This window comes from Pollicipes pollicipes, unplaced genomic scaffold, assembly GCF_011947565.3.
Source record: "Pollicipes pollicipes isolate AB1234 unplaced genomic scaffold, Ppol_2.1 Scaffold_3087;HRSCAF=3621_pilon_pilon_pilon, whole genome shotgun sequence".
NCBI lineage: Eukaryota > Metazoa > Arthropoda > Thecostraca > Pollicipedomorpha > Pollicipedidae > Pollicipes > Pollicipes pollicipes.
The window spans coordinates 23,182,857-23,207,717 of record NW_023596225.1 but is presented as its reverse complement, the minus strand read 5'-3'; the positions used below and the strand labels follow the sequence as shown (position 1 = coordinate 23,207,717).

At 50.6% G+C, this 24,861-nt stretch overlaps 1 protein-coding gene across 1 annotated transcript; it reads left to right on the top strand.

Annotated features, from left to right (window-relative positions):
* The first annotated feature begins 78 nt into the window (after nt 1-78).
* Nucleotides 79-23,240, top strand: LOC119089907 (uncharacterized). Its single transcript, XM_037212713.1, has 4 exons — nt 79-83; nt 6,495-6,647; nt 19,263-19,428; nt 22,677-23,240. Exons 1-4 carry the CDS (start codon nt 79-81, stop codon nt 23,238-23,240), a joined length of 888 nt encoding a protein of 295 aa, XP_037068608.1.
* The last annotated feature ends 1,621 nt before the right edge of the window (nt 23,241-24,861 follow it).

Genomic DNA, 24,861 nt, shown 5'->3' with positions numbered 1-24,861 from the left:
GGCAGGCGTCGTCATTTGGTCTTAGCCGCATCGCACAACCCCAGGAACACAGTAGAATAGTAGAATAGGAAATTCACCATGAGGTTAGCGACCTACAAAACGCAACTTTGTGCTGCTTTCGTTGTACATAAGTTGACGAGGGCTAGTCAGTCCAGTTGTTGTTCCTGTCTTTGATGGTATATAGTAGGTACTTTAGACATGTCTTGCCATATTGTCTCCAAAACATTAATGGAAAGATCCAACAATCCCCGGAAGAAGATAAACGTGCGCCACGTAGGTGTGCACACATCACCTTTGGGCATATTAGCAGCGACCCGGCGACAAAGAATCCATGCCGTCGACTTCACTCATGATGTCACAGACGATAGATTCTGCGCCTTTTGGTGTTCGCAGCCACCTGAACAAAACATATTTATGTGACATCACGTAGAATCTGTGCCGGACGCACAGAATCTTTTCCCGCGACTTGATTGAAGTGAGAGAGAAATGGCACAACAGATTTAATTGTAAGAAGTTATGTTGCATGCTCGGGACCAACCACGAGTGATGAAAAGTTATTTACACGTTACGAACAACATAATGTGCAGTGTGCATCGTTAGTAGGATTGAAAGAATCTGCAAAATTAGTGCATTTGCATGCGCAGCCAATGCCGCGACAGCAACGAAGTTGTAAACAGAAAACGAGTTGCGTTGCAAACACGCCCGACAAATATTATACGTGACGTCACTTAGAATAGGACAGTCTCAGTGCGCTGCGAATGCATCTTATCTCAAGCCCTCTACGATGCCCAGAGAATGATAGTTTCCCGAGTAGAAAATAGGGAATTGACAATAAAGTGGCTAAAATCCAGGGGAACTTTGTGAGTGGGGCACCAATTCCAGAGGCGCTGCAGTGAAGGCTGGCCAATCTCTTGGCTAAATTACGGATCCGCTAAGTCGTACGCTGACACAAAATGCGAAGTGTTTTTTGACGCTTGCACTATCACTGTGGGGTGTTTATGGCTCGACCAGTAACCTGCACAGCACGAGGTCAATTGCAAAGCCTTGCTGGAATTTCAAATTTACTTTTAGTGGTCTGAACTGCGTTGTTTGGGTTTTATTTCACCAGCACATCTGAGGAACCTTTTGAACCAAGTAATCGAGTAATTATGCTTGTATATCTTTCGGACGCATATGAATATAACGTTGGTTTCGAAATATATTTTCCATGTTGGTGAATTTTGGATACAAAATCGTAAAACATCTTTATATCAAGGAACTGAAAGGGATGGAGACAGGTTTTACACTGTGACGGTCCAGCCCAACATTGCGGGGACCCAGCCCAAAATGGGAGCCGGGGCAGCTCAACTTTGAGGAGCCATGCCCCCCTCCCTAAAAGCGATGCAAAGTTCCACCCCGTCTCGTAATATCTTTCCAGAAGGTTGTCGAATATGCCGTTGAGTAAAACATTGCAAAACCTAACTTTCAAAACGGGACGAGGCGATGCAGATGCCGGTTCTCAGCCGCGCTCTTTCAAGTAACCGTTGTTTTAACGATAACGTCACAGAAAATAACGCGAATTAGCATTGAATGTGACTAAGCCGCGAACGAGGGACAGGTTTCGTTGTCTCTTTTTATTTGGGTCGCCGATATTGGGATGGGTCCCCGACCACGAAACAACATTTCTTGCGTCTTCACGTTGATGTCATCACGGTGTTGGTTTCATTTCCTCGAATGTGGCGGTAGCCAGAAAAATCCCCGTAAGAAGCCATGACAGGTCCACATAAGCTTTGAGAACTAATGAAGCCTGAAATCAGCGGTCCAATCCATTTTGATCCGGGGTAAACATTGCAGTATTTCTCGCCGGGTGCCGAAGGTTGATCCACATTATCAATATTTGGACGGCTGGAGGCCCTTCAGCGGTGCTCCCCCCCCCCCTCCGACACACACTTCCCAGGAGTCCTCTGTCGTCATATCCGGCGCGAGAACACTTCCTAAACTCGTCTGTGTGCGACCACATTCGCCCAGGCTGTATACACGGCTGGATTCGGGAAGCCCATGGTGATTTTTCTTCACCAGTTAATGATTCAGGTTGTGTGTGTGGCTTGTCACCGAGCTCGGAGTACAGGGCGGCACCTGACCTCTGCAACTGCGCGCACCAGCGACTCTGTGGAGACTGCTCCGACGCGTGGCGCGGGTCGGTGGAGGATCCTGAATCTAGCGGAACGGGTGACAAGGAGACAATAGCAGCTGCATGAATGCTGTTCTCTTACCGGCTCTTACTGCCAATCATTGTTGCAGGTTAATACACCACTGGGCAGGGGTCCGCATCGGTCCCATTCGACTTCAGCATAGAGGGATAACCCATATATATATATATATATATATATATATATATATATAATGTATTTCGACCTCGAATAGATAGAGGTGTTTGGTATTTCTTGCAGGCAAAAAAAAATTAAAGCAAAGAAACACAATGTTGAACAATATCTGTGCGCATGTAGACTTGGAACGAGCTATGCAGGTGTGACTGATGCTGTTTTTAGTCGCTGGTGGGGTTGAGGGGTCCGAAATGCTTCAATTGTATTGCAAATTTCGTGGACTTAACTCCCTTAACGACACCAACCGATCCGAGGAATTCTATCACATCATTTCCCATAGCAAATTTACGGCAGGGATGGCGGATTTAATGTATAACACATTATCTAAGCAATTAAAACCACACACACTATCTGCGTTCGCGATTCTAACCAGTCAGAATGTCTTCCGCTACAGAGACCCAAATTCGTAACGACGCCTCGCGATAGCCTTGCGCTGGGTGCTCGGTGATAATATTTACATTGTGAATCCCCGAAAGACGCTACTGATGAAAGAGGACTGAAAATACCATGGTATTCGTAACTATATGAATTACACACGCGAAGCATGCACATGGAAACAAGAACCACTGATTTTATCGAAAAGCAGAGAATGATTACCGTTATGCAAGTCCAAGATAATTATGGACAGCGGTCACAACTGCAATATCACGCAACCCACAGACATACCCATTTGCAGCTGCGTCAAAACAAAGCCGTCGGCCGTTGTCGATGTTGTTCCAATGTTGACAGGGAACTAAAACAACTGCATTTTGACTACAGGCAAGAGAACTTCAAATACATCAGAAAACCCTCCCTCACTGACAGACCTTTTTCGTCTCCAAAGAGCGGTCATTTTCTTGACCAATTGCTTGTTGACAAAACCTTGCCGATCGGGCTAAGTTACCTGATGTTTCACCGCTCAGCGTCAAGTTATGAATAATATGACTGAGTCTAACATTACACCATGATAAACCACAATGTCTGATGGTTTCAATAATATAGATATTCGGGTTGACCTCGTCGACGCGGCGGAGATGTCAGCATGTTATAAAATGGGGCGTGTCATCTTTACATTTGTCATACTCTGTGAACACACATAGCTATATCACGGGCGTCTGACTTGGTGTGCAAAGACAGCTTTCTACAAATCGGCAATGATAGCTGAGATTCCCTGCTTGAAGTGATTATCTCCACGAATCTCTTTGATTGGGTTCCCTACCTAACATTTTCAAAACGAATTTGTCCACCTTATTTTTGTGGGTATTGCGCACCGCCAAAGGGTTGGCTCAGAAAGCGCTGGAACTACCTTCCGCCCTCCATCGCTTGCATGATGACTTAAAGTACTCAGTTCCGATGGCAATACTTTTTCAAAGTATTTTAGTCCCGCGGAGTCCTGCGGAATCAGGCCTCGCCGCATGAGAAAACGTCACCCGACCATGAGCTAAGCCAAAGCCTCATCGCCACACAGGCGGCGTCTTCGCTCGGTCGTTCAAACGGATCAGCCGCCCGCCAGCGGGCTTCCGGTCGCCGCCATTCCTGGAGTGATTCAGTGATGTCCAAAGCTTGGGTCATCCCTTTTAAGCACGCTACGTGAGGAAATGAAATTGCGTGTTGTATACTTGGGTGACCCAGTCGCATTTCCACTGCTGGTAGCTGTAAGCTCTGACCGCCTTGAGGCTAAAAATAAAAAAATGTTAGCGGGTTTCGGGAGTTTATGGGTGCCTGTGAGAGATAAGTAATGGGCTGGATTGGGCAGGGATCACAAAAATCGGGCATCGCTTCAACTAGGGGCAGATGCCTGTATAGGGCGTCGGGCAGACGCTTGAGTGAATGTTACAAATTGTTATTGGTTACGGCTCTTTCTATAATAATCAGGTGCATTTACAAGACTTCTGGTATTACCAAACCACAAAACGCTTTTTAACTGCGTGTGTTTTGTGGCACTGCCACATGGCCACTACGTAACGGCCACCTCAACAAATGTTCGTGCCCGTACTCAACGTAAAGACGCACAATTGTATTGCATTATCCGCTACAGAACAGCTTGAGTGGTGTTTATTTTCTTGCATCAAGAACTCTAGCTCTTGAAGACTCCTTGCCCCCTCCCCCCTGTCCCTGTGTTACATACCAGAACGAGTCCTGAGCGACACATCAAAATGTGCCGGGGGCTCCCTGGTCCCTGAGCGCCACATCAGACCGTGCCGGGGCTCAGCATTGCGCCCTTCCCCCGTCCGGCCGGACCAATGCGGGCCGCGGCCGCTGCCGTCAGCGGATGCGGGCTGCCAGCTGACGCGGGGTCACCAGCCGCGACCCCCGGCTGTTCCCCTCGATCGAGCCGCGTCCGAGCGCTGTGAGCCGCAGTGAGCTGCTGCCGCAGCGCGGTCAGGCCGCGGTGAGCTGCTGCGGAGCGGTTTGGCCGCGGTGAGCTGCTGCGGAAGTCTGGCCACGGTGAGCTGCGGCGAAGCGGTCTGACCGCGGTGAGCTGCTGCGGAACGGTCTGGCCGCGGTGAGCTGCGGAGGAGTGGTCTGGCCGCGGTGAGCTGCTGCGGAGCGGTCTGACCGCGGTGAGCTGCGGCAGAGCGGTCTGACCGCGGTGAGTTGCTGCGAAACGGTCTGACCGCGGTGAGCTGCGGCGGAGTGGTCTGGCCGCGGTGAGCTGCTGCGCAGCGGTCTGGCCGCGGTGAGCTGCGGCGAAGCGGTCTGACCGCGGTGAGCTGCTGAGGAGCGGTCTGGCCGCGGTGAGCTGCGGCGGAGCGGTCTGGCCGCGGCGCAGGGCAACCGGCTAAGCCGAAGCCACAGCTGGCTGGGCCAAAGCCACAGCCGCGTATCGCCACGATAGACCGCAACTGAAGCCCTCTTTTGGTCAGGCCGGCGGCGGCTATGGATTCGTATGCAGACAACGTCGCGGCCACCGAAGCCAAATTGGACTTTTTTTGGAGCGAGTTCTGTGCCGGCTGACACAGCCAGCCGTTGATTAGCAAGACAGATGGTCTGATCTCATGCAAATTGTGCTTAATCGTCAATTGCAGTCAGGAAAATCAGGAATGCATTTCACTGTTATTGGAAACTATCACGCTTTTTAATCGCCTTCTCTTTTCGGAGTTTGCTATAAATTTTAATTCGATCTGAATGAAAGCAGTTTGATTTTCAGAATCTTATGTTGAGTTACCGACATTTGATATGCACGAAACCAGTCGGTGAAGACGCAAAGAGCAACAAGCATCGCTTTCATGACAGTCGGCGACCTTCAACGCTCCGTTTATGATCACCAATGAAAAAGGTTGAGAAAGGTTAAGCAAACAACTACAAACGAAAACCAGGGCCAGGTTCTTGGTCTTTGTTTTCAAATACGAAGTCTTAAATGACATAACACAGTCTTTTTCACTTGTGATCATAAGCACAGCGTAAAACGTCGAGCACTGGCAATAAACCAATGTTTATTCTACAACGCTGATGCATAGTAAAAACTTCGCCTGGAGGCCAAGGTTTTCAACTGTAATTTTTCAGTTAAACTTGATTAACTTTTTTCACTCGCTATCATTAACAAGCTCGAAACTTAAAGTACTGTCAATTTAACTAATGGTTGCTCTGAAACGTCGTTTGACCAGTACATCCTGTTATCTTGAAGTTAGATAACCCAGCATACGAGCTCTAAACTCGCGTGAAAAAAATCAGAGGCTGAAGGCCCTTCTTGCTTGTCATGAATGGGAACAACTTGGCCACAGAGAATGGGACAGCTGTCACCTGGATTCTGTGCTGAAAAGGATGGACCAAGGTCGTGGCTCTCACAGAACTAATGTTATCTGTCTCAGCGGTTGTGGGTTTTTATTGCTTTGTTTGTATAGTTCGACGTGTTCGGAAGGTAGTAGATCTGGCCGGGCGGAAAGTGAAATCTTGAACGGCGACGGGCAGGTCCAGCTTCATTCATGTGAGACTTGCGACGACAAGAGCTAAGTCTAAGAAGGGATGACACAGGTCATTTCAGACGTGAGTCTCAGCAAACGAGTTCCCTAACTAAAAGAAGGGTCCCTGTTATAACAATGCAACAAACGGTCCGCTGCCATTGACATCAGCACCTGAACACGTTGAAGTCGCCTGACGTACTTCAAGAATATTCTTGTGTACCTCTGGAACATGTTCATTGTTCCACAGAAACGGACAGAGGGCCAAGACGTACTGCACTCGTGAGACGGCTTGGCGGGTGTGCTGGATCATCCTGCCCATCAGCATCGTCTTCAACATCCCCTACTTCCTTGCCTTCACCGTCGACGACCGTATCCGGGAGACGGATTTCTACAACGGACAGTAAGTGGCACGCGCATGCTTCCTGTGCCGCTGTCGCTATGTCGGACAGTAAGTGACACGTGCCGATAGCATGCCCCCCCGTGCCACTGCCGTGGTGTCGTTCATTGTTTGCGTGGAGCTGGGCGCGAGCAACTTTGCTGTACGTTTTGCTGAAAAATTGCTTTCCAGAAGAGATGAGCATCGGACAATGAAAAAGTCCTCACAAAGCTCATCGTTCGGCTAAGAACAGTGTTTCCTTTGTATGGGCAGGGAAGAGGGTGGGGGTGGCCGAGGTCCTGTCACTTCGCGCGATAGTGAAGAGTTGTGAGTTAAGAAAAATGGAGTGTCGGTCAGTTGTGAAAAACGGCTAACGTCGTTCACATGGTTTTACTTCGGCGACATTATGCTCCTGTGCCATTCTGGTGCGGGCGTTGTTACCCTAAGACCGATAGGTTTCACGCCTATGCTTTTATCTTGATCGGGTTAAGGAGGAGCATCCACGTGATGTACTGGAGAGATACTGGCCCACTGTCTCCCACTGCGCGTAAGCTCCCTGTCTTGAGACATGGACGGAGCAAGACAAGACCTATGTAGCAGACGATTGATAGGGCACGGCAATAACGTCTACTAGGGAAGCACGAATTGCGTTTGGGATTTATTACCTCGGACAACGCGCGACGAGAGCAGCTGCAATGGACGAATGTAATCCCCACCTGCTCGTCCTGGGTGGGCCTGATTCACCGATAGCTGCCCCGCGGTTCACGCTGTCGTCGGCAGCTGCCCCGGGGCTTACACTGTCGCCAGCAGCTGCCCTGCGGTTCACACTGTCGCCGGCGGCTGCTCCGCGGTTCACGCCGTCATCAGCAACTGCCCCGGGGTTCGCGCTGTCGCCGGCAGCTGCCCCGGGGTTTACACTGTCACCGGCAGCTGCCCCGGGGCTTACACTGTCGCCGGCAGCTGTTCCGCGGTTCACGCTGTCGCCGGCAGCTGCCCCGCAGTTCGCGCTGTCCCCGGCAGCTGCCCCGCGGTTCACGCTGCCGCCGGCAGTTGCCCTGGGGTCCATGCTGCCGCCGGCGGCTGCTCCGCGGTTCGCGCCGTCATCAGCAGCTGCCCCGCGGTTTTGCGCTGTCGCCGGCAGTTGCCCTGGGGTCCACGCTGCCGCCGGCGGCTGCTCCGCGGTTCGCGCCGTCATCAGCAGCTGCCCCGCGGTTTGTGCTGTCGCCGGCAGCTGCTCCGCTGTTCACTCTGTCGTTGGCAGCTGACCCGGGGTTCACGCTGTCGCCGGCAGCTGCCCAGGGGCTTACAATGTCGCCGGCAGCTGTCCGGGGGTTTATACTGTCGCCGGCAGCTGTCCCGCGGTTCACACTGTCATCAGCAGCTGTCGTCGGCGCCGACTGGCCGCCGCTAATGCTAACATCCCTCAGAACAAACGGGCGCGGACCAAGCAAAGAAGGACGCTTTCTCTTGACTGCAGATCTAGCTGAACTGACGCGCGTAAAAATAGGCATCCCAGAATCTCAGAGGTGCAAGAATCCAAACTGCTGGAGCACTAACGACCCTGATGGAAGCAGCTCTGGATTAGATGACAGGGACTGCATGAAATAAACTTTGTTTAGGTTCCAATATTATGCCGTGTGTGCGTGCCAGTTAGAGGAAGTCCAGCTGTGGATGAGTGCACTTCACGGCTAAAATAAAACGCCGAATAGCTACCTAGTTAGCAGAACAGACAACTACAGATATTCCATAGCTGAAGCAGCCGTTGAAGCGTCCACCTGAGCATCAAAAGAACACTTGTGAGAACGGGTCGTTGTAGAAATGTCTTACTTTTGCAGATGTTGAAATTAACGTCAGATATGATGAAACGAACTCAATTTTAGCTGTTGGTGTACTTTGAAGTGGAAAAGGCTGGTCTAGACAACACCTTTCTCTGTTAAGTAAATGTGCCCATTAATACGTCATTGTTTGATCGCGTCATGGATCGCTTGCATGACGTTGAGGTGCTGTCAAACGAACCGTGCAAAATTATCACTTGTAGCATTTCAAACTCATCGAGAGTTGACAGTAAGGGCTGGCAGCGTTCGCTGACCTAAATACCGTTATGTGCTTGTATTTTGGTCTTTTTGCCGTGATGCTCTTGCATACGTATTCGTGAATTTAGGATGCTGACTTGTATTCCGAAACTCGGTTATGGCGTTATTCTTAAGATATTTGATTGCAAGCTATTTTTCTGTAATAACAAGCGAGTGAAGAAACTATTTTCAACTTGTTTTATTATGTTCCACAACACGTGTTTCGTAATTAAAGCTTGCACAACTTGCTGAACGTTGTTTTAAAGCGATATGACGTCTACATTGTTTGGAAATAGTGTTCACGGACGTCAGATCTGAACAGCTGGACGATAATATTCTTCCTGGCCTTGATCGTCGTCTGGCCTGTGGGGTGGCAGGAAATAAATGGCATTGCTATAGTGTCATGCGTGCCTTAGTGTCTTTGAAATATTCCGCACGAAATAGTCTGTGCATCTTGACGGACGTGCAACTAAGAAATTTAAGGATAGGGCTGCGAACAGCACCGGATAATCTTCAAAATGACTAGTTTTGCTCAAAACCCAGAACAAATGTGGACCACCCCCCCATTAAGAAGACCAGAAAATTCGAACTATCAGATGCTGATATTCAATGGGCGGTCAGCATTCTCACTTCAAGTGATCAAATCGTACCTCATTCCGCCCAAAATGCAGCAGACTTGCAAGCTAAACATCCGGGTGTGCCTGTTGATTTGTGATACCTTCTGACTTCCACCACCACCAGAGAACCAATTGCTACCAATTATGTGAACCAGTTATGTGACCTCGCCAACAGAGGTCACATCAACCGAGGTAAAAGCTGCCACTACCTCATTAAACTCCGGCTCACGCGCCAGCGTGGACTATCTGCGTGCGGCGCATCTTAAAAACACGACAGGCAAGGCTGCTGGGAAGCTTGAGCTCGCCTGATTTCAATAACGACAGCCTTGGAAATCGGGACCCTCAACCAGCCTCAGTACAAGGGGCATTCTGTGCGGTGCTCATCGCCCTGAGGAAAAGTAATGATCGCCAGAGACCAATCGCAACTGGCCCCGTATACAGGCTTCACACCACCAAGATCGCCATGCGGCCGCTTATCCCCGAGCATGTCGAACAATTTCGGCCGGTAAAGCCATGCTTTGGAAGTCCCGCCCGATATGAGACAGTGGCGAGACCTCCCGGTTTCTCATGCAGGGTTTAAACGGTGATGCAGTCGTGGTACAGATCGACATCCAAAACGCTTTCAATACGGCACGCCGCGATGGGCTGTGCGGTGTAGTTAGTGGACGGATTACACCCTGCCACAGGTTGCTATGGCAGGCGTAGTCCAAACCGACGTCATTCTTCTTGGGAGACACCCCAGTTCAGTTTACCACTGGCCTGCAGCAGGAGTTCATGTGGCCTAGTTATGTTCTCACTGGCTGTAGATTCCGCTGACGGAAGTCCAAGTCGACATTCATTCATGCCATCGTATCTTGATGTTCCGGCTATAGGGGGTGACATCAACTCCGTATGCCAGGATCTGGTACACCTCTTCCTGAATCTGTCTGACGTTGGAATGGTAATGCACTCCAGGGAATGTGACATAGCTTTGTCAGATCAGGGTGACAATCAGTCAGGGATCGTGAATGTACGCTTATGACACACTGTTCCCGGAGCAGCTGTTGTGGATATGTCCGGAGCGACGATTCTAGGAGAGTCAATGGCTGATACAGCAATAAAGAAGGCGCTGAATAGGAAACGAGAGGATCTGGAGCCGATGGTTGGCTGTTTACAACGCGTTGATCCTCATTCAGCATTCTCTGCTCTTATCCCACCTTTTTGTAGCTTTCACTTATTGTTAGATCAGGTGCATACAATGTTATTAGTAATGCCAGTTTTATCGAAATCCTGGACAACTCCGAATCTTGACTTGAAGTGGCCAGCTCTGCAAGAGAAATCTCATTGTATTCGCTGCTTACCACAATGGAAGTGGTTCATTTTATGTGCATTGAATCGTCCAGCTTGTGTTTTCTGCAATGTTTGCAACACACTTGTGCAATAAATGCTGCGAAAGCTTGAAACACTCTGTTCAGACAAAAAGGTGTGCGAACATGAAGCTGTAACCCCACGAATTCAACGAAGTTCTATACTATGGCTTTGATTTATTCCCTCGGCCTTTACCGCGATGGCTCTGCTCTAAGCGCACTCTGGCTTTGGGATCGGGAGTATCACGCGGCCCGTAGTGACGCACTGGTTGCAACTTTAAAGGGGGCGTTCCACATTTGTATGGGGCTTTGAACTGAAATAGCCGTCTTGAATATCAATCGGTGCTGTTCACAGCCCTGCCTTTCTTACGACCTGAACCCCTCTAGTTTCTGAGCCGCTCGCCCGCGAAGATGTGCGGACTATAGCGGGAAGACTATTTCAAGGTCATCTCGGCATCCATGACGCTTAAATAACGTCATTAAAATTCTGCCATTCCATTAGTCATGCAGCAATCAAGGCCAAGAAAAATGTAATTGTCAAATCGTTTGTCTGGCGTTTATGAATTTGATGGTGCCTGAGTCACTGCATCGAAACGTAATGACGGACCTTCGTGCCACTTTGAGCGAATGACACACCGCACCGAGTAACACTGATGCATCCAGGGACGAAGGGGTGCAAAGGCAGCGTACCTGGGATTCAGTCCTAGCGGAACAGTCCGCAAAGATATTTGCTTGCCATCTCAAATCAGATCGGCTGAGCCAGATTACGGATCGCCACAGCTCAGAAAAGTGGTGTCTAGCCTCATGCCATACCATCTGGCAACCTTGGAACACAGCTGGACCAGAGCACGCTGCGGATCGCGATTGCCCTTTGCTTGGGTGCTGACTTACGTCAGCCACATAAATGCCGGTGCTAAGAGGGGCAGTAGGGGATACTGCGCACTGGCCTGTCGTTTGGGTGCTGGGCGGCGGCCCAGATTCACGCGGCACATAGTGACGTGATTTATACGCAGTGGGAATCCCACCTTTCCTTGAACCCACTGTCATCGACCGGGCTCAGCGGCAGCACTCAGTGACGCAATTAAGCGCGCATTATAGGCAATGGGAATCCCATCTTTCCTTGAACCCACTGCCATCGACCGGGCTCAGCGACAGCACTCAGTGACGTAATTAAGCGCGCATTATACGCAGTGGGAATCCCACCTTTCCACGAACCCACTGCCATCGACCGGGCGACGGTGAAAAGCCCGGTAAGATCACCATATGCCCGTTAGCTTACGGCAAGAGCTTGGTAAGGGATGTCACATGCGCCAGTACGTTTGCCGCCTGTAACCTTTTCCCTTCCGCCATAGCCGCTGGCGCCGCAGCGATAGAAGCCGAATGCAGGAAGAACAAAAAATTATTGAGCCTCACTCAGTGGTTTCAGTTCCAGCCAGTCGCCTTTGAAACCGGCAGAGCCTGTGGCCCATTGACGATACATTTTGTCGAAGGCCTTGGGGCAAGGCCGATTTTCTCGTCGGGCGAAAGACGGAAGAGTGCTTGGCTCTGGCAGCGTCTGGCTTTCGCCATAGTCCGGGGGAACGCAGCCTCAGCGACATTCACGTCACCCAGCTTCGAAAAAGGAGAGCCTGTGCACGCCCGTCACCAAGACGGCATACCGCGACAGCCTGCAGCGTCGCCAAAAGAAGAGACCACGAACGTCAAGTCTCCCAACAATGGGATTGGCGGTAGAGAGCGGCCTGCGACACGACCACTCGGCCTTACGGGTCTCTCAAACGTGACCTGGTGCTGACCTAAACGCCATAACTCGAGCGGGCCACGGCCCCACCACACCCACCATACCCAAATCCGCATGCAGTCCCGCCAGCTTATCGCCTTTATATTTGCTAATTTTAGTACTGTTTCCATGACATAATACATGTGAAAATGGAAAATATGCAAATGCATGTCATGGTTGAATAAAGTGGAAAGGGACAAGGAACATGATAACATCCAATTAAGAGTGAAAGTCAACAACTGTATTGCTCATTCATTCTAACCTGTCACTGCAACGTGAACTCGCGCCCGGCAAGGGAGTTGACTTAGTGTGGCCTGTAAGAGTAGTAGTAGAGTGTAGTAGTAGTAGTGGTAGGTAAGTAAGTAGTAGAGTGGCCTGTAAGAACGATACTTTTTCATAGTGTGCTTTCAACTATTTGTATTTTGTCAGGTGCAACTCTGGGATAATAGTATCACAGACACAACAATTTCATTGTTGGCTGACCTAAAGATCATCTGAGGTCAACTTAGGTCAAAATTATGAGCTATCAGAATAAAAGTGTTGTGCTAAATGGTAAGGTGTTTGTGTTTAAGTGCTTGTATATCCTTACCTAATGTAACCAGCACAATGTTTTTTTGTGGTCAGAAATAGTGGTATGTACGTCTACAGGTGATCAAGATCGCATACCTGTTGTTTGCATTGCACTTAGTCCCTTCGACGCTTGGCAGCGTATTTGCAACCAACTGAGGACAGGCACGTGAGTACATGAAATTATACGTTATCAAGTTTACAAACGTGATGGAGAGGTGGTTATACGCGTTGCACTCGCTTATGTAGCCTCTATGCTACCAGCAACATGGGTCATTGATCTTGGATGACCTCATTTGACCTTGTATATCCTTACGTTACCTGTTGTGACCTCATGATGCATTATAATGATATCGCGACATGTCTTCAGTGGAGTATTTGAATTATGCGTCCAGAATTACCCTATAAAATGACCTTTTTAGGTCAGTGTTTGCCTTCCAAAATGTACCCATAGAGATAGATCATAACCTGGGACAAGGCCATGTGCTCTGTGGTCATATGATGGTTGTGCATGTGAGTTAATACTCTTTCTAAAAAAGAAACACCAAAGCTGCACAAAATACGTACAAATTTGCACTATTTATCAAAAATAGCAAATATTGTCCCGATTTCCGGTCACTAGCCTTGTATTTTCCAAAAAGTTCAAATATTTCAACTAAGTTACTGTCATGTTCTATTACCATAGCCAGTTTAAGCAACGGAAAATGATCCATAAAAAGTTATGTGTGGTCAAATTGTTTAGGGGATTGCTCTGACCTCTTTGACTTGACCTAAGTCACCGATTTGTATGATCAAAGCTTTATCTCAACGTAAAGGATACCACATTGATAGGTAAACAGGTACTGAAAATTGTGTGCTGCTGCAAGCTTTTTTGACCTGTGCTCGAAAAATCGTAGGCGTAGAAAATCGTAGAAAAAATCGTCCACTCCCTCGCCGGGCGCGGGTTAAGGTTAAGCTTCCATAAAAAGTTGGTGCACACTTGGCCACACGTCCCCTTCCGTCCCGCTCCCCCTCCACCTCCGCACGCGCTCCCACAAATTATGCGCTATGTGAGACTGGTCACACAGCTTGCGTTGATAGAGACGGCCCTGGGCACACGGCCCTGTTCGGATCTTTAGCGACTTCTTCCACACGGGTCTCGGTTTTGAGACAGAAGCCTGCACACTGGCAACCGTGTTTGGTATTCACCACTAGCGTTCCTGGCCCAGGCAGGCTCCCAAAGTGTTGTTGGAAGGTTCCTGCGAACTGTTAGGAAATAACCAAGCGCTGTTCAGGGCTCGATCTGAATAGCAAACAGTTATCCGACCGGAATAGTTATTAAAGTCTTCGGGTATTTCCGCAGCTGCATTCACCCTCGGTCAAATTGGAAATACGTGTCCAAGTGGTGTTGTAACAAACAAGAGCTCATTACCTCTGAAGATGTGATTTGCCTTATGTGCTGGGAAATACAGCCTCTTGCAATTTTGATGGCACTGAGAAAGCTCAGTTTTGTGGTGCCAAGGTGTGAAACTGTTTGGTGATTTTGATCCGTTCATGGATTTATTATAGTGCACTGATATTGGGCCTTTAATTTGGCTATGAACAAGGAAGATCTTCACCTCCTGGTTTGTCGGCGTTTTGAGTTTGATGTTCTTATGCCGACAAGACAACAATCAATATTCATCCTCCTTCGAGGTACGCTGTTTGCATCAGGGGCGCAGCCGAAGTGAGGCGGGGGGGGGGGGAGGGCGGAAGCCCGTTCCCATCCTCAGCCTAGTATTATTTTTGTGTCATCACAGATGACTCCCGGCACCAAGTTATAAATCTGTGTGGTGCGCTCTCACTGAGCCCCCCCCCCCCCCCCCACATACACGCAAGAAAATCGTGGCTGCGCCCCTGGTGTGCACTACAGCACAGGAACGTAGGCGCGTCCCAGCAGAGAGGAAAAGTGAAAGGGAGTGAAAAAGCTTCAAACAAATTAAGTTCTTTACATGCACCCCGTGGCACTCGTGTCAAGCGTGCAAAAAGTGTGCTGGCTTTCCTTGGCTCCTACGCCGCACCAGACCGACATCGCAGTAGGTCTGCTCGCGAGGGGATGCTGCCGCGAGCACACCTCGAAAGTGGAGTACGCAGATCTGGCGTGCCTCTTCGGGAGAGTGGGCGGTGCAGTGGCGCTGTGCCAGCCAGCTGGGTCCGAGCGTTTAAACACCCAGGTATACAGTATTCGGCGCGGGTACCGCGACCGGCGCGGGGACCGGTAGTGTCACGTGACGTATGTTTAGTCGGCCCGGCCTGGACCAAGGTCCCCGTCCACCAGCGGTCTAAATATACGGGGCGGATCTGTGAGGCGGTCCGGCGGAGCGTGGCGCCTTGTGCTTACGTCATCGGGACGTCTCAAGGTCAAACATCCAAAATTTAGCTATTTTGGGGCGGCATGCAGGGAACGACGGTCGTGTGGTTAAAACGAAAACACGCGGTGAAAGCAGATCGGGAATGAATGTGATTTTGTGAGGACGAGGCCTTACCTGTCCCTTTTCAAGCGCCAGCAGGCGCGGCCAAGTGACCATATTTTAGGAACTGTGTGTTAGGGTTTGCAGTTCGCGTAAGTAAAGATGTGATGCTTGAAGATGCGTAAAGAGATCGGGTGCAGTGAGCGGCTTTCTGGTTTTATTTCTCTTAGGACGGGAGCAAGTTGATTTAACCTTTTTAACGAATGGATTTCTGGGATCAGAGCTCACGCTATGCACCACTTGTTGTGTCGTTCCCTCGATGTCATTGTGGCGGTGTTAGGCCCATGTATGGTTATTTGGATACACTCTCACCTTCAAAAAACTACATAATGTCCTGCAACCCGACCGCGGTGACAAACGTTCGACTGTTAAAACCGGTCATGTCGGCACTCCATGCAGCAAGCAGCTTGCAGCAAATAGGGCGAAACCCAGCCCATTACAATCTGCGATGACGTCTTTGCATTATCCCAACTCTTAAACACATCACAAGTTTCTGCTGCCTGTGTTACGACGAGCGCGCATCCTCGGGCTTGTCCTGTGGTGTAAATCTGATAGCAGTTACGAATGATGTTTGCTGACCCACTTCAACCCAAGCGTGTGTACCTTTTACTTTAAGCAAGACCCACTGCGTTCCTCCCTATTGCGTCAGTCTTTCGTGCTTCTTTTGCTCATCTGAAGGTGCGCTTAATCATGAGTGTGTTGAATCGGCCGGCTCGTGTTTGACACTCCACTCAAAAGATGGGTGAATAACAATGGCTGCACGCGACAAACCGTAACTTCTTCATGCTTTTGACAACCGGCCAGGGAAAATGTTACAAGCCTAGCGTAAAAAGGACTTCAGGTAGTCGGTAAAAGACGGCATTGATACTGTGGTTAAGTTCTCCGTAGTATCAACCGGCCTGTTGGAACCGACCAGAGGGAGAACCTAACTTGTGGGGAAGGTTAGGTTCTCCCTCTGCAGGGGATCTAACCTTCCCGCCGCTAAATCGGTCCCCGGGACGGCTCTTATTCGTATTCTTATTATATTACCTGTTTTCAGCGGCAATGGCACTATCACGGCCATGGCAACACATCCTGAACACTACGTTGAAGGGATGTAGTCACTGTGAGAATCGTGGGTGCATTGGCGGCTTACTTGTCTCGGAAATTGCACTCTGTTCCCAGGGCTGTAATGTGTACAAAATGCCTGCAGTACGTAAGCACCAATATGGCGCACATATACCCCACTAACACGCTAGAAGTAGACGGTACGCATCGGCAGCGGCAGCGGCGGCGACGCTCCCGCCACACTGACGTGGATTTCTTTGATTGGAATTCAAGGAAAATAAAGTCTGCTCTGTTTCCAGGCGAAATACCTCCCAGATCCAAACGGAGCGTTAATGGCGGGGCTGAATAAGCCGTTGCAAGGCATCCATTGTTATGAACGTTAAGACCAGCAACAGATCCAGACAGTCACTGGTCGGAAGGCGATCATTGCTTCAGATGTTGGTGGCCCCGGGCCAACCGGCGTCACACGGGCCGCTGTGTGACGCTGATGCAGTGTGCTGTGGCGGGCTGTGGGAAGGGTGCCGCGTAATTCAAATAGCTCATCAGTTTCATTTTCCAGATAGCCGGGTCTTTGGGGTAGAGGAGCCCCGCTTTAGCGTTGCGGGCGTCTTAAATGGAGGGCCGTCCCGTAAAACGTCTCGTGACTAGCCTGCGATGAACCTTTAAGCGTGCTCAGCTGATGGATTGGCCCCATAGGCTTTCGACGGCCCAGGCGGTCATGCATGTAGCCTGTCTTGCCCAGACTGTAGTTCTTGTGTTCCAGGCCAAGTCTGCAGCCCAGTTAGCCTACTTTGCAGCGTATGTGATCCAGCGTGGCCCAGTCCGAACTGGTCAGACCTAGCCAATGCCTCACCTTACCCAGTTTGCAGAGGCATGCATTTCGACGCTTTTCATTTGTCACGCCGCCAGTACAAGATCGTTGGAGCCCCCGGCAGGGCGTGGGACAGCAAGCAAGCCGGCCGTGGCCAGGAACTCCTCCTCCGAACAAAATAAAACCATGTCACAGCGATCCGAAAACGGCCAAAGTATCGAAATGGATGCCTACATCTGTAGCTCATCTGACACATCCTTACCTTCGTCCGACCCAGTCCGTAGGTCATCTGACTCAGTCTGTGTTCACGAGACCTGGTCTTACCCAGTCTGTAGGTCATCTGGCTCAAACTGTACTCAAGACCTAGTCTCCCCCCACCCCAGTCTGTAGTTTAGTGGATCCAGTCTACAGTTTTCTTGACCAGTGTGCATCTCATCTGGCCGAGACTTAAGCTCAAGTCTGACTCAGACTGATCCAGTCTGGGCTCGCTCTACCGACCTTCACCCCGTGACCTTGTCGTGCTAACCAGCCGCAGGCTACTGTTTTTATATCCGTTTTGTGGAGCTGATGGTCGCTGTGATTTAGCTCTCAGCTATTGGCCGCACTCTGGCGCCGCCCAGTCGGCTGGCATTCGTCCAAACAGAACTCACCTGTTCCAGACGATGCGTTTCCGTAAACTGGCAATGTGATGGCTCCGTCCTGAATAGACAGGGCGACACCAGAGCATCGTCAGGGCGTCGTAAGGGCGTCATCATGACGTCATCAGGGCGTCATCGTCATCGTCGGGGTTCAATACCTAGCAGTTCGCAAACGCATCTTTGCTTTTGATGAGACGCACGTTTGAAGCCGTGGGATAAGGTTAGGCCTACACTGGCAAACATCCGCATCAGTGCAGTCAGGCATTCGGGCTCTGGCACCCTCCACACCTCGTATGTGCCACTATGCTAAAGGCTGCCCGAAACACACACAGCGAAGTCGAAAGGTTTTAAAGGTCCACTCTGAGTATAAGGTTTGAGAGTCACTTGTTGCAGTACATCAGTGTTCAAAGCAACAACTAGTCAACTATATCAACTGTTGATAGATGTACCATACCTGAAAGACTCCGCTCAAATCACATGTCAAAATAATATTTGTGCGTCGAGTCTGAGCCGAAGATTTCCGACGAGCAGCGCCTCTAAGGTCTAGAAATCTACGATGTCCTTTCCTGTTGCTGAGATTCAATGCTTGAAGTGGGTGTTTATTTCACTATCCCGCAGGTATTGTCGCGCATTTGTCTATCATGTGTTTCCCATGTGCTTGTCCGCTACCCTCTAACTTGCATTCCCCAGGTGCTCATAAGTTGTGTGCTTTCATCTTTACAACTGTCAGTTTTCCAGACACTAGCGTAGATCACGGTGGTGAATGCATCAGATACGACAAATGGATGCGATTCAGTCGCTATCAGATTCACAACTGTGCGTGTTTCAGAAACTACCAGATTCGCAATATTGTGTATCTGTCACTTGACTGATCAGTGAGTACTTCCGGCACCACCGGGACCACCACTGTGTAGGCCTTCAGCTACTACCAGATACAAGCCTTCAGTTACTACCGAACCCAGGCCTTCAGTTAGTATGAGATCCAGGCCCTCAGTTACCATCAGATCCAGGCCTTCAGTAATGATCAGATTCAGGGCTTCAGTTACTATCAGATTATCAACTGTTTATGTTGTAGGTACAAGCCACCACGAGGCTGAACACGAACAACACCGAGATCCACATCTAGGCGCGCATCAGGTGCTACCCGACTGGAACATTCACGACTGTGGGTGTTTCAGCTCTACCAGATCATCCGCTGTGCGTGACTTCGGCACTAAAAAATCCACCAACGCATGTGCTTACAGCACAACCCGAACCCCTGCTGAATGGTTTCAGGTACTACCAGGTTCACAACTGGGTGCGGTTCGTCGTGTTCGGGCTCGGCACGGCCCTGTTCCTGGCCGTTGGGAACCTGCTTCTCATCCTGTCGCTGCGAGAGAGCTACCGCCGTCGACAGGCGCTGCTGTCGCAGCGCAAACACAGAGAGGAGAAGAGGCTCAGGGTAAGCCGCCCGGCCGCCGTGCTGCGCATAGCGGCACACCGCGCCCGATATTGCCATTGCGGTGTTATTGTGCCGCCGAGGAAGAGTAACGGAGAAGACACGGGCCATAGGGCGTGTTGATGCTATGGCACCAGGTTGAGATGAGGAGCGCAGAGCTACCACTACGCTATGCGGTGAAAGTAAGACGTTGGTTGGTTCTGTGCCAGACTTTTCTTCATTTACTCCAGCTTTGCTTGACCAGAAATCCCGCACACCGGGACGTAGCATGGACCCAACTTTCCGCACTATCTGGTGAAGAATGTCGCCAAGCTGCAAAATGGCCGCGGACGTTCGGCCCATCAAAGCAAACGTCAATGAACCTGGCTGAAAAATTGAATATATTGGCTAGCTTCTATCGGATCGGCTTAGACTGATTGCCACTTGGTAGGAGAAGGCCAGTGGCCGAATAGCGGCCAGGAATTACACAGAGTACGCACATCGCACAATATGTGTGCAACAAAAGGAGCCGGCTCAAAAGACGGCCGTGACAAAAACGAGCGGTGCCTAATGATGCGTGCCCCGCGCTCGCCGTGTACGGCTGCCGAGCATGTTTGTACCTGGCCGACAATGCTCCACGTGGATGAGGCCTATTCACCGCCAGTTGGACCCGTTGGAGCTTTGTCGAGCGTTATCATTGAATAGGCCCATCAGAACGGTATGCCGGATGATCCAATTGGCCGTCAGCTGACGTGCTGTATCAGCTGACGTGCTGTATCAGCTGACGTGCTGTATCAGCTGACGGTACTGATATCGCCTCAGCCGGCCAGGGACAGGTCCAACTGCAGCCAACACAGGATTCCAAGCTCAAGACATGGGCAAAATCTTTGGTGCCAGAGCCAGCTGCCATAAGTCTATATGCATATGCATATATATATATATATATATATATATATATATATATATATATATATATATATATATATATGCTGTATATATGCGTGTGTGGGTGTGGATGTGGGATTGGGTGTGCGAATGCTCGCGCGAGCGTGCTTCCATGCCTGTGTGTTAGTCATAAGCCACGTTTCCCTGCACAGCCCAGTTTAGTGTCCCATCCAGCCTTTCTGGCTTCCCAATTTTGCAAGTGGCATTTAACTTACCCCAGTTGTTAATGGAAAAGCTCACGAAGGCTATGAAATGACTCATTTTACTTTAGAAAGTACATGACATGAAAAATTGCGTAATGGGTTATAATATGTGAAAGGATTTGATACAAGGCCACGGATACCATGCAGCCATACCTGACTTAGCGCTGCGGGAGGGTGGGTTCGTGTTTCACTGCGGGAGCTGTGGTTCGGCGTTCCCGTTAAAACAGGCTCAAGTGAGCGCGAACACATTGGAAGCTGAATATGCGATAAATAACCTTGACATTGTAATTGTTTCGGGTGCCTAAAACGCGTCATCGTTTCCATACCAATCGTGGAAAAAGCCGGTTACCCTGATAAATTAAGATGACCCGCTCAGGGTATCAAGGGCTATTTTTTTTCCAAGCGAATCAGGTAATAACGACATTTAAGTCGATTGTAATTTTCATGCCCCAACGCATTGGAACATCAAAAATATCTTACGATAATGTCCATACAATGGCAAGTTAAATATGAATATCGATATCGGTTTTCAAGGTGGAATACTGGGAAGTCGACAGGCCCACCTGGCGATAGTCTGCCGCATTGCCGATTGTTATAAGCGTGTGATGTTCGGGGGAGCGACAAATCGGGAGCCTTCCGCCCCTCAGAAAGACTGTGAAGTGCGCCCTGGAGCGATTGTGCCGCCAACGCACTTTAGTCTGGGCTAGTCCAAAAGTGCATCGACCTCCTGATCGGTCTCCGTCACCTGACCCAGTTGCCCTCACAAAGAGACCTACTGACCGTCGTGCAGTTTATCATCTAGCGCGTGAAATACTGCATCACAATTCATAGCCAGGTGTCAGCTGATAACGACACCAGGCTGTCGAAAGTGATTCACTTCGCGACTAGCGTAGATACCGGCCTCCAAAAGTATCGCACACAGCCCAAACCCCATGATCGCCGCGCGTAAAGCCCGTGAGCGAGGCGCACCTGCGGTTCTTGTCTGCGTATTCAACCATATGCCGACTCGCTGACCCGTGGGCGCTCTTCCCCATGGACCAGGACCTGCGCCCTTCCCCCTCCCCCGGCGATGTGGGTGGTGGTGGGACAGCGGTCTCCCACACGCTGTGCGGCCGGTCTTCAGGACCAGCTGCAGTGGGTGTGAGACGACTGGATTCGACAAGCTTTAAGCGCGCTGCGAAGTCATTCTTTGTGCGTAGGGATGTTTGATACTGTAGGCGTATGCATATATTTCTGTAGTTTTACTCCTTATCACTTTCCGTTGTTTTTACTCATTCCCCCTCTCTGACAAATGGCAAGTTCGATACGAAACGATTCGATACGAAACGATTCGATACGAAACGATACGATACGATACGCCCCTAAGTATACGAAACGAAACGAAAGGTACTGCCGCTACGGAATGAAGCGATACGAAAGCTCTGGCTACGTATTTGTATGTGCATTGTCAGCTGATGTCAATAGCAAGCATACAGCGACTTACTGCTCTACATTGGATACATAGCCGCCTGAAAGGAACGGAGGCGGCTTGGCATTTGCCTTGATAGCTTAACTTACAACTCATTGTTTCTGGCAAATGCGTATGGCTTGTGTCAAAGGCATTCAAACCCCAAACGTCCACGAATGCTCGAATTCCCGGTGTTCGGTTGGAATATTTGATCAATGTTCGAAAGGTCCCGCGTCCGCTGGCTCAGCTCAGTGGCAGGCTGAGCCCTCGGCCTCAGCTCAGTGGCAGGCCGAGCCCTAGGGCTGAGCTCCTTGTGCAGCTGATAACCTGTGCTGACTGGCCTCTGTGCTAACACAATTGTTGGTGCCACGCACAGGAGCAGTTCCGGCTGACTGTGACTCTGATCATGCCGCGCGCGGGAGCAGTTCCCGCTGGCACTGACACTGATCATGCCGCGCATGGGAGCAGTTCCGGCTGACAGTGACACTGATCATGCTGCGCACAGGAGCAGTTCCAGTTGACAGTGACACTAATCATGCCGCGCGCAGGAGCAGTTTCGGCCTACGGGACACTGATCATGCCGCGCACAATAGCAGTTCCGGCTGACAGTGGCACTAATCATGCCGCGCGCAGGAGCAGTTCCGGCTGACAGTGACAGCTGATCATGCCGCGCGCAGGAGCAGTTCCGGCTGACGGTGACACTGATCGGCATCATCCTGCTGTTCCTGGCCGGGGAGTTCCCAACCCACCTGGCCAGCCGGCAGTCGGCCGCCACCCTCATCTACGGCGGCGACACGTCTCAGCTGAAGTCGAGCGGCTACCGCACCTTCAAGCTGGTCGTGTCCGTGCTCATGGCCGTCCACTACTCCTGCAACTTCGTCCTCTACTGTGCACTCAACTCCAAGTTCTTGAGCATCGTATCGCGGGTGCTGCTCTGTCTGCGCTCCGAGGGCGACGCCGAGACGAGTGACCTGCGCGTCACGGCCTCTGACGTGCCCCGCGGGCATAACCCCGCCTCCCGCGGGCCTAGCCCCGCCTTCCGCGGGCTTGACCACGCCTCCTGCGGGCACAACGCGGCCTCTCGCGGGGCTGAACCGGCCTCCCGCGGGCCTAGCCCGGCCTCCAGCGGGCCTGACACCGCCTCCTGCGGGCATAACGCGGCCTCTCGCGGGGCTGAACCGGCCTCCCGCGACCGGCCCAGCCCGCAGCCGGCCGGCGCCGCCAACGGCCGGGTGATCTGAAGGGTGGGCGGTCTGCGGTGCTGCGAGGAGGAGGTGGCGAGGGTGGCCGGTGAGCGGTAGCCTCCATCTGCGGCAGTGTAGGCAGTTGGAGGCACGGGACAACTGCGGTGCGGCGGTTAGGCCTGACTTTCTCAGCTTGCTGTCTGCGGTCCGACGGGCAGATACTGCTAACACTGGCTGTCTCATTGTCTGAAACTGAACTTTGATGGCTATCTGAGAGTGTTGAGCTGATTTGTCTACCAATTTTGACCGTTGACCGGAGCTCTCTGACCGATTGGCTGAATGCCTAGAATGGTCTGGCAGTCTGAGCATCGGAGTACCGTCGGGACCGACATGTTTCGGACGGTCTCCAGACTTTCGAGAAAGTCTGACTAGCCGTGATAATGACCACGGTAATGGATAAAAACCGTGATAATGAGACAACCCGTTGGATCGTCTCAGACCGGCGTGGTCAGGAGACTGATCAAGACAATCATCCCAGCGGCTTTGGTGGCTGCTCTGTGCCGAATCTGCAAAATAACACGCGCTTTGAGTCCAGTAATCCCCGAGTGCGACGGGCTTCCGAAGATCTCTCAGCTAAGCTAAGCAAGCTAAGGTAAGGTGTGAGGAGAAAGCTGATGTTACTCGTTGATATTAACGTGACTGAAGAGAGGTCCATCCGTTATGACAACAAAACCATCCAAAAATATATTTAGCCCACAAACCCACAAACCTATTGTCATATACCGTATATGAGACACTGGATCGTGGCGGCCAATGGTGCATAGACAATGGGAACATCGGTTTTTATTCGAATGGTTTGCACGGGTGAGTTTGATCTTAAACACTTAGCACCCTTAGCTGCTGATGCGGTATAGCTGAAAGGGTCCTACTTCCTTGTGAGTGTCTACTGCCGCTGCTTCCACCATGGCTTTCTGTTCCTTTCTTGCGACCTTCTGGCGTTATTTTTGGTGTGCTGTAGTGATTAACATGAACTTGGCGCTATTTCTCTCGCCACAAGTCCATGGCCACTGGGTCTCGTGGCTGTATTATTGGGTATGTCGCTCCTCGGTCCCCATGCCGGTCTTGGAGACTCTGGGCTCTAATTTGTCCACGGGATCTTTGAAGCCTCCTGCTTTGTGTGTTTCATTGGTTGTTTTTAAGCTGATAAATGTTTATAGATTTCATACTCCATGCCGGGCTTTACAGGGCTCTCTATAGAGCCCATAACGGGGTCTGGCCCCAGGTGGCTCTCTGCGTGCACGGTCTTAAATACGAATTACAACCTGTGTCGGGCGATTACGGATCCAGCACATGTGCTCCAGACCACGGAGGCGAAACGATAACATGACTTTGGTGTGACTCTCCATGCCATGATGTGACTGATGTCACCTCATGACGTGATGTGGCATGATGTTACGTCGTGACATGATCTGAGCGATTCCACATTATCGTTAGCCCCATGAAGCAGCACGTTAATGTATATTTGATGTCGTGCTAGCGTTATGGTATCGCCATCATCGTGGTGTTATCATGCCAAGTTTTTTGCAGTAGGGCTTATGATTGTTGCTGTTCTTCATGAGTGATATCTACTATCATCTGCCACGCGCAACTGTGATGAGATCGCGCCCACAACGGTCAC

Coding starts and splice junctions, on each gene's coding strand:
- LOC119089907 (XM_037212713.1), top strand. Junction 6,648..19,262: donor ACGGATTTCTACAACGGACA/GTAAGTGGCACG, acceptor GAATGGTTTCAG/GTACTACCAGGTTCACAACT. Junction 19,429..22,676: donor GAGAGGAGAAGAGGCTCAGG/GTAAGCCGCCCG, acceptor TGCCGCGCGCAG/GAGCAGTTCCGGCTGACGGT.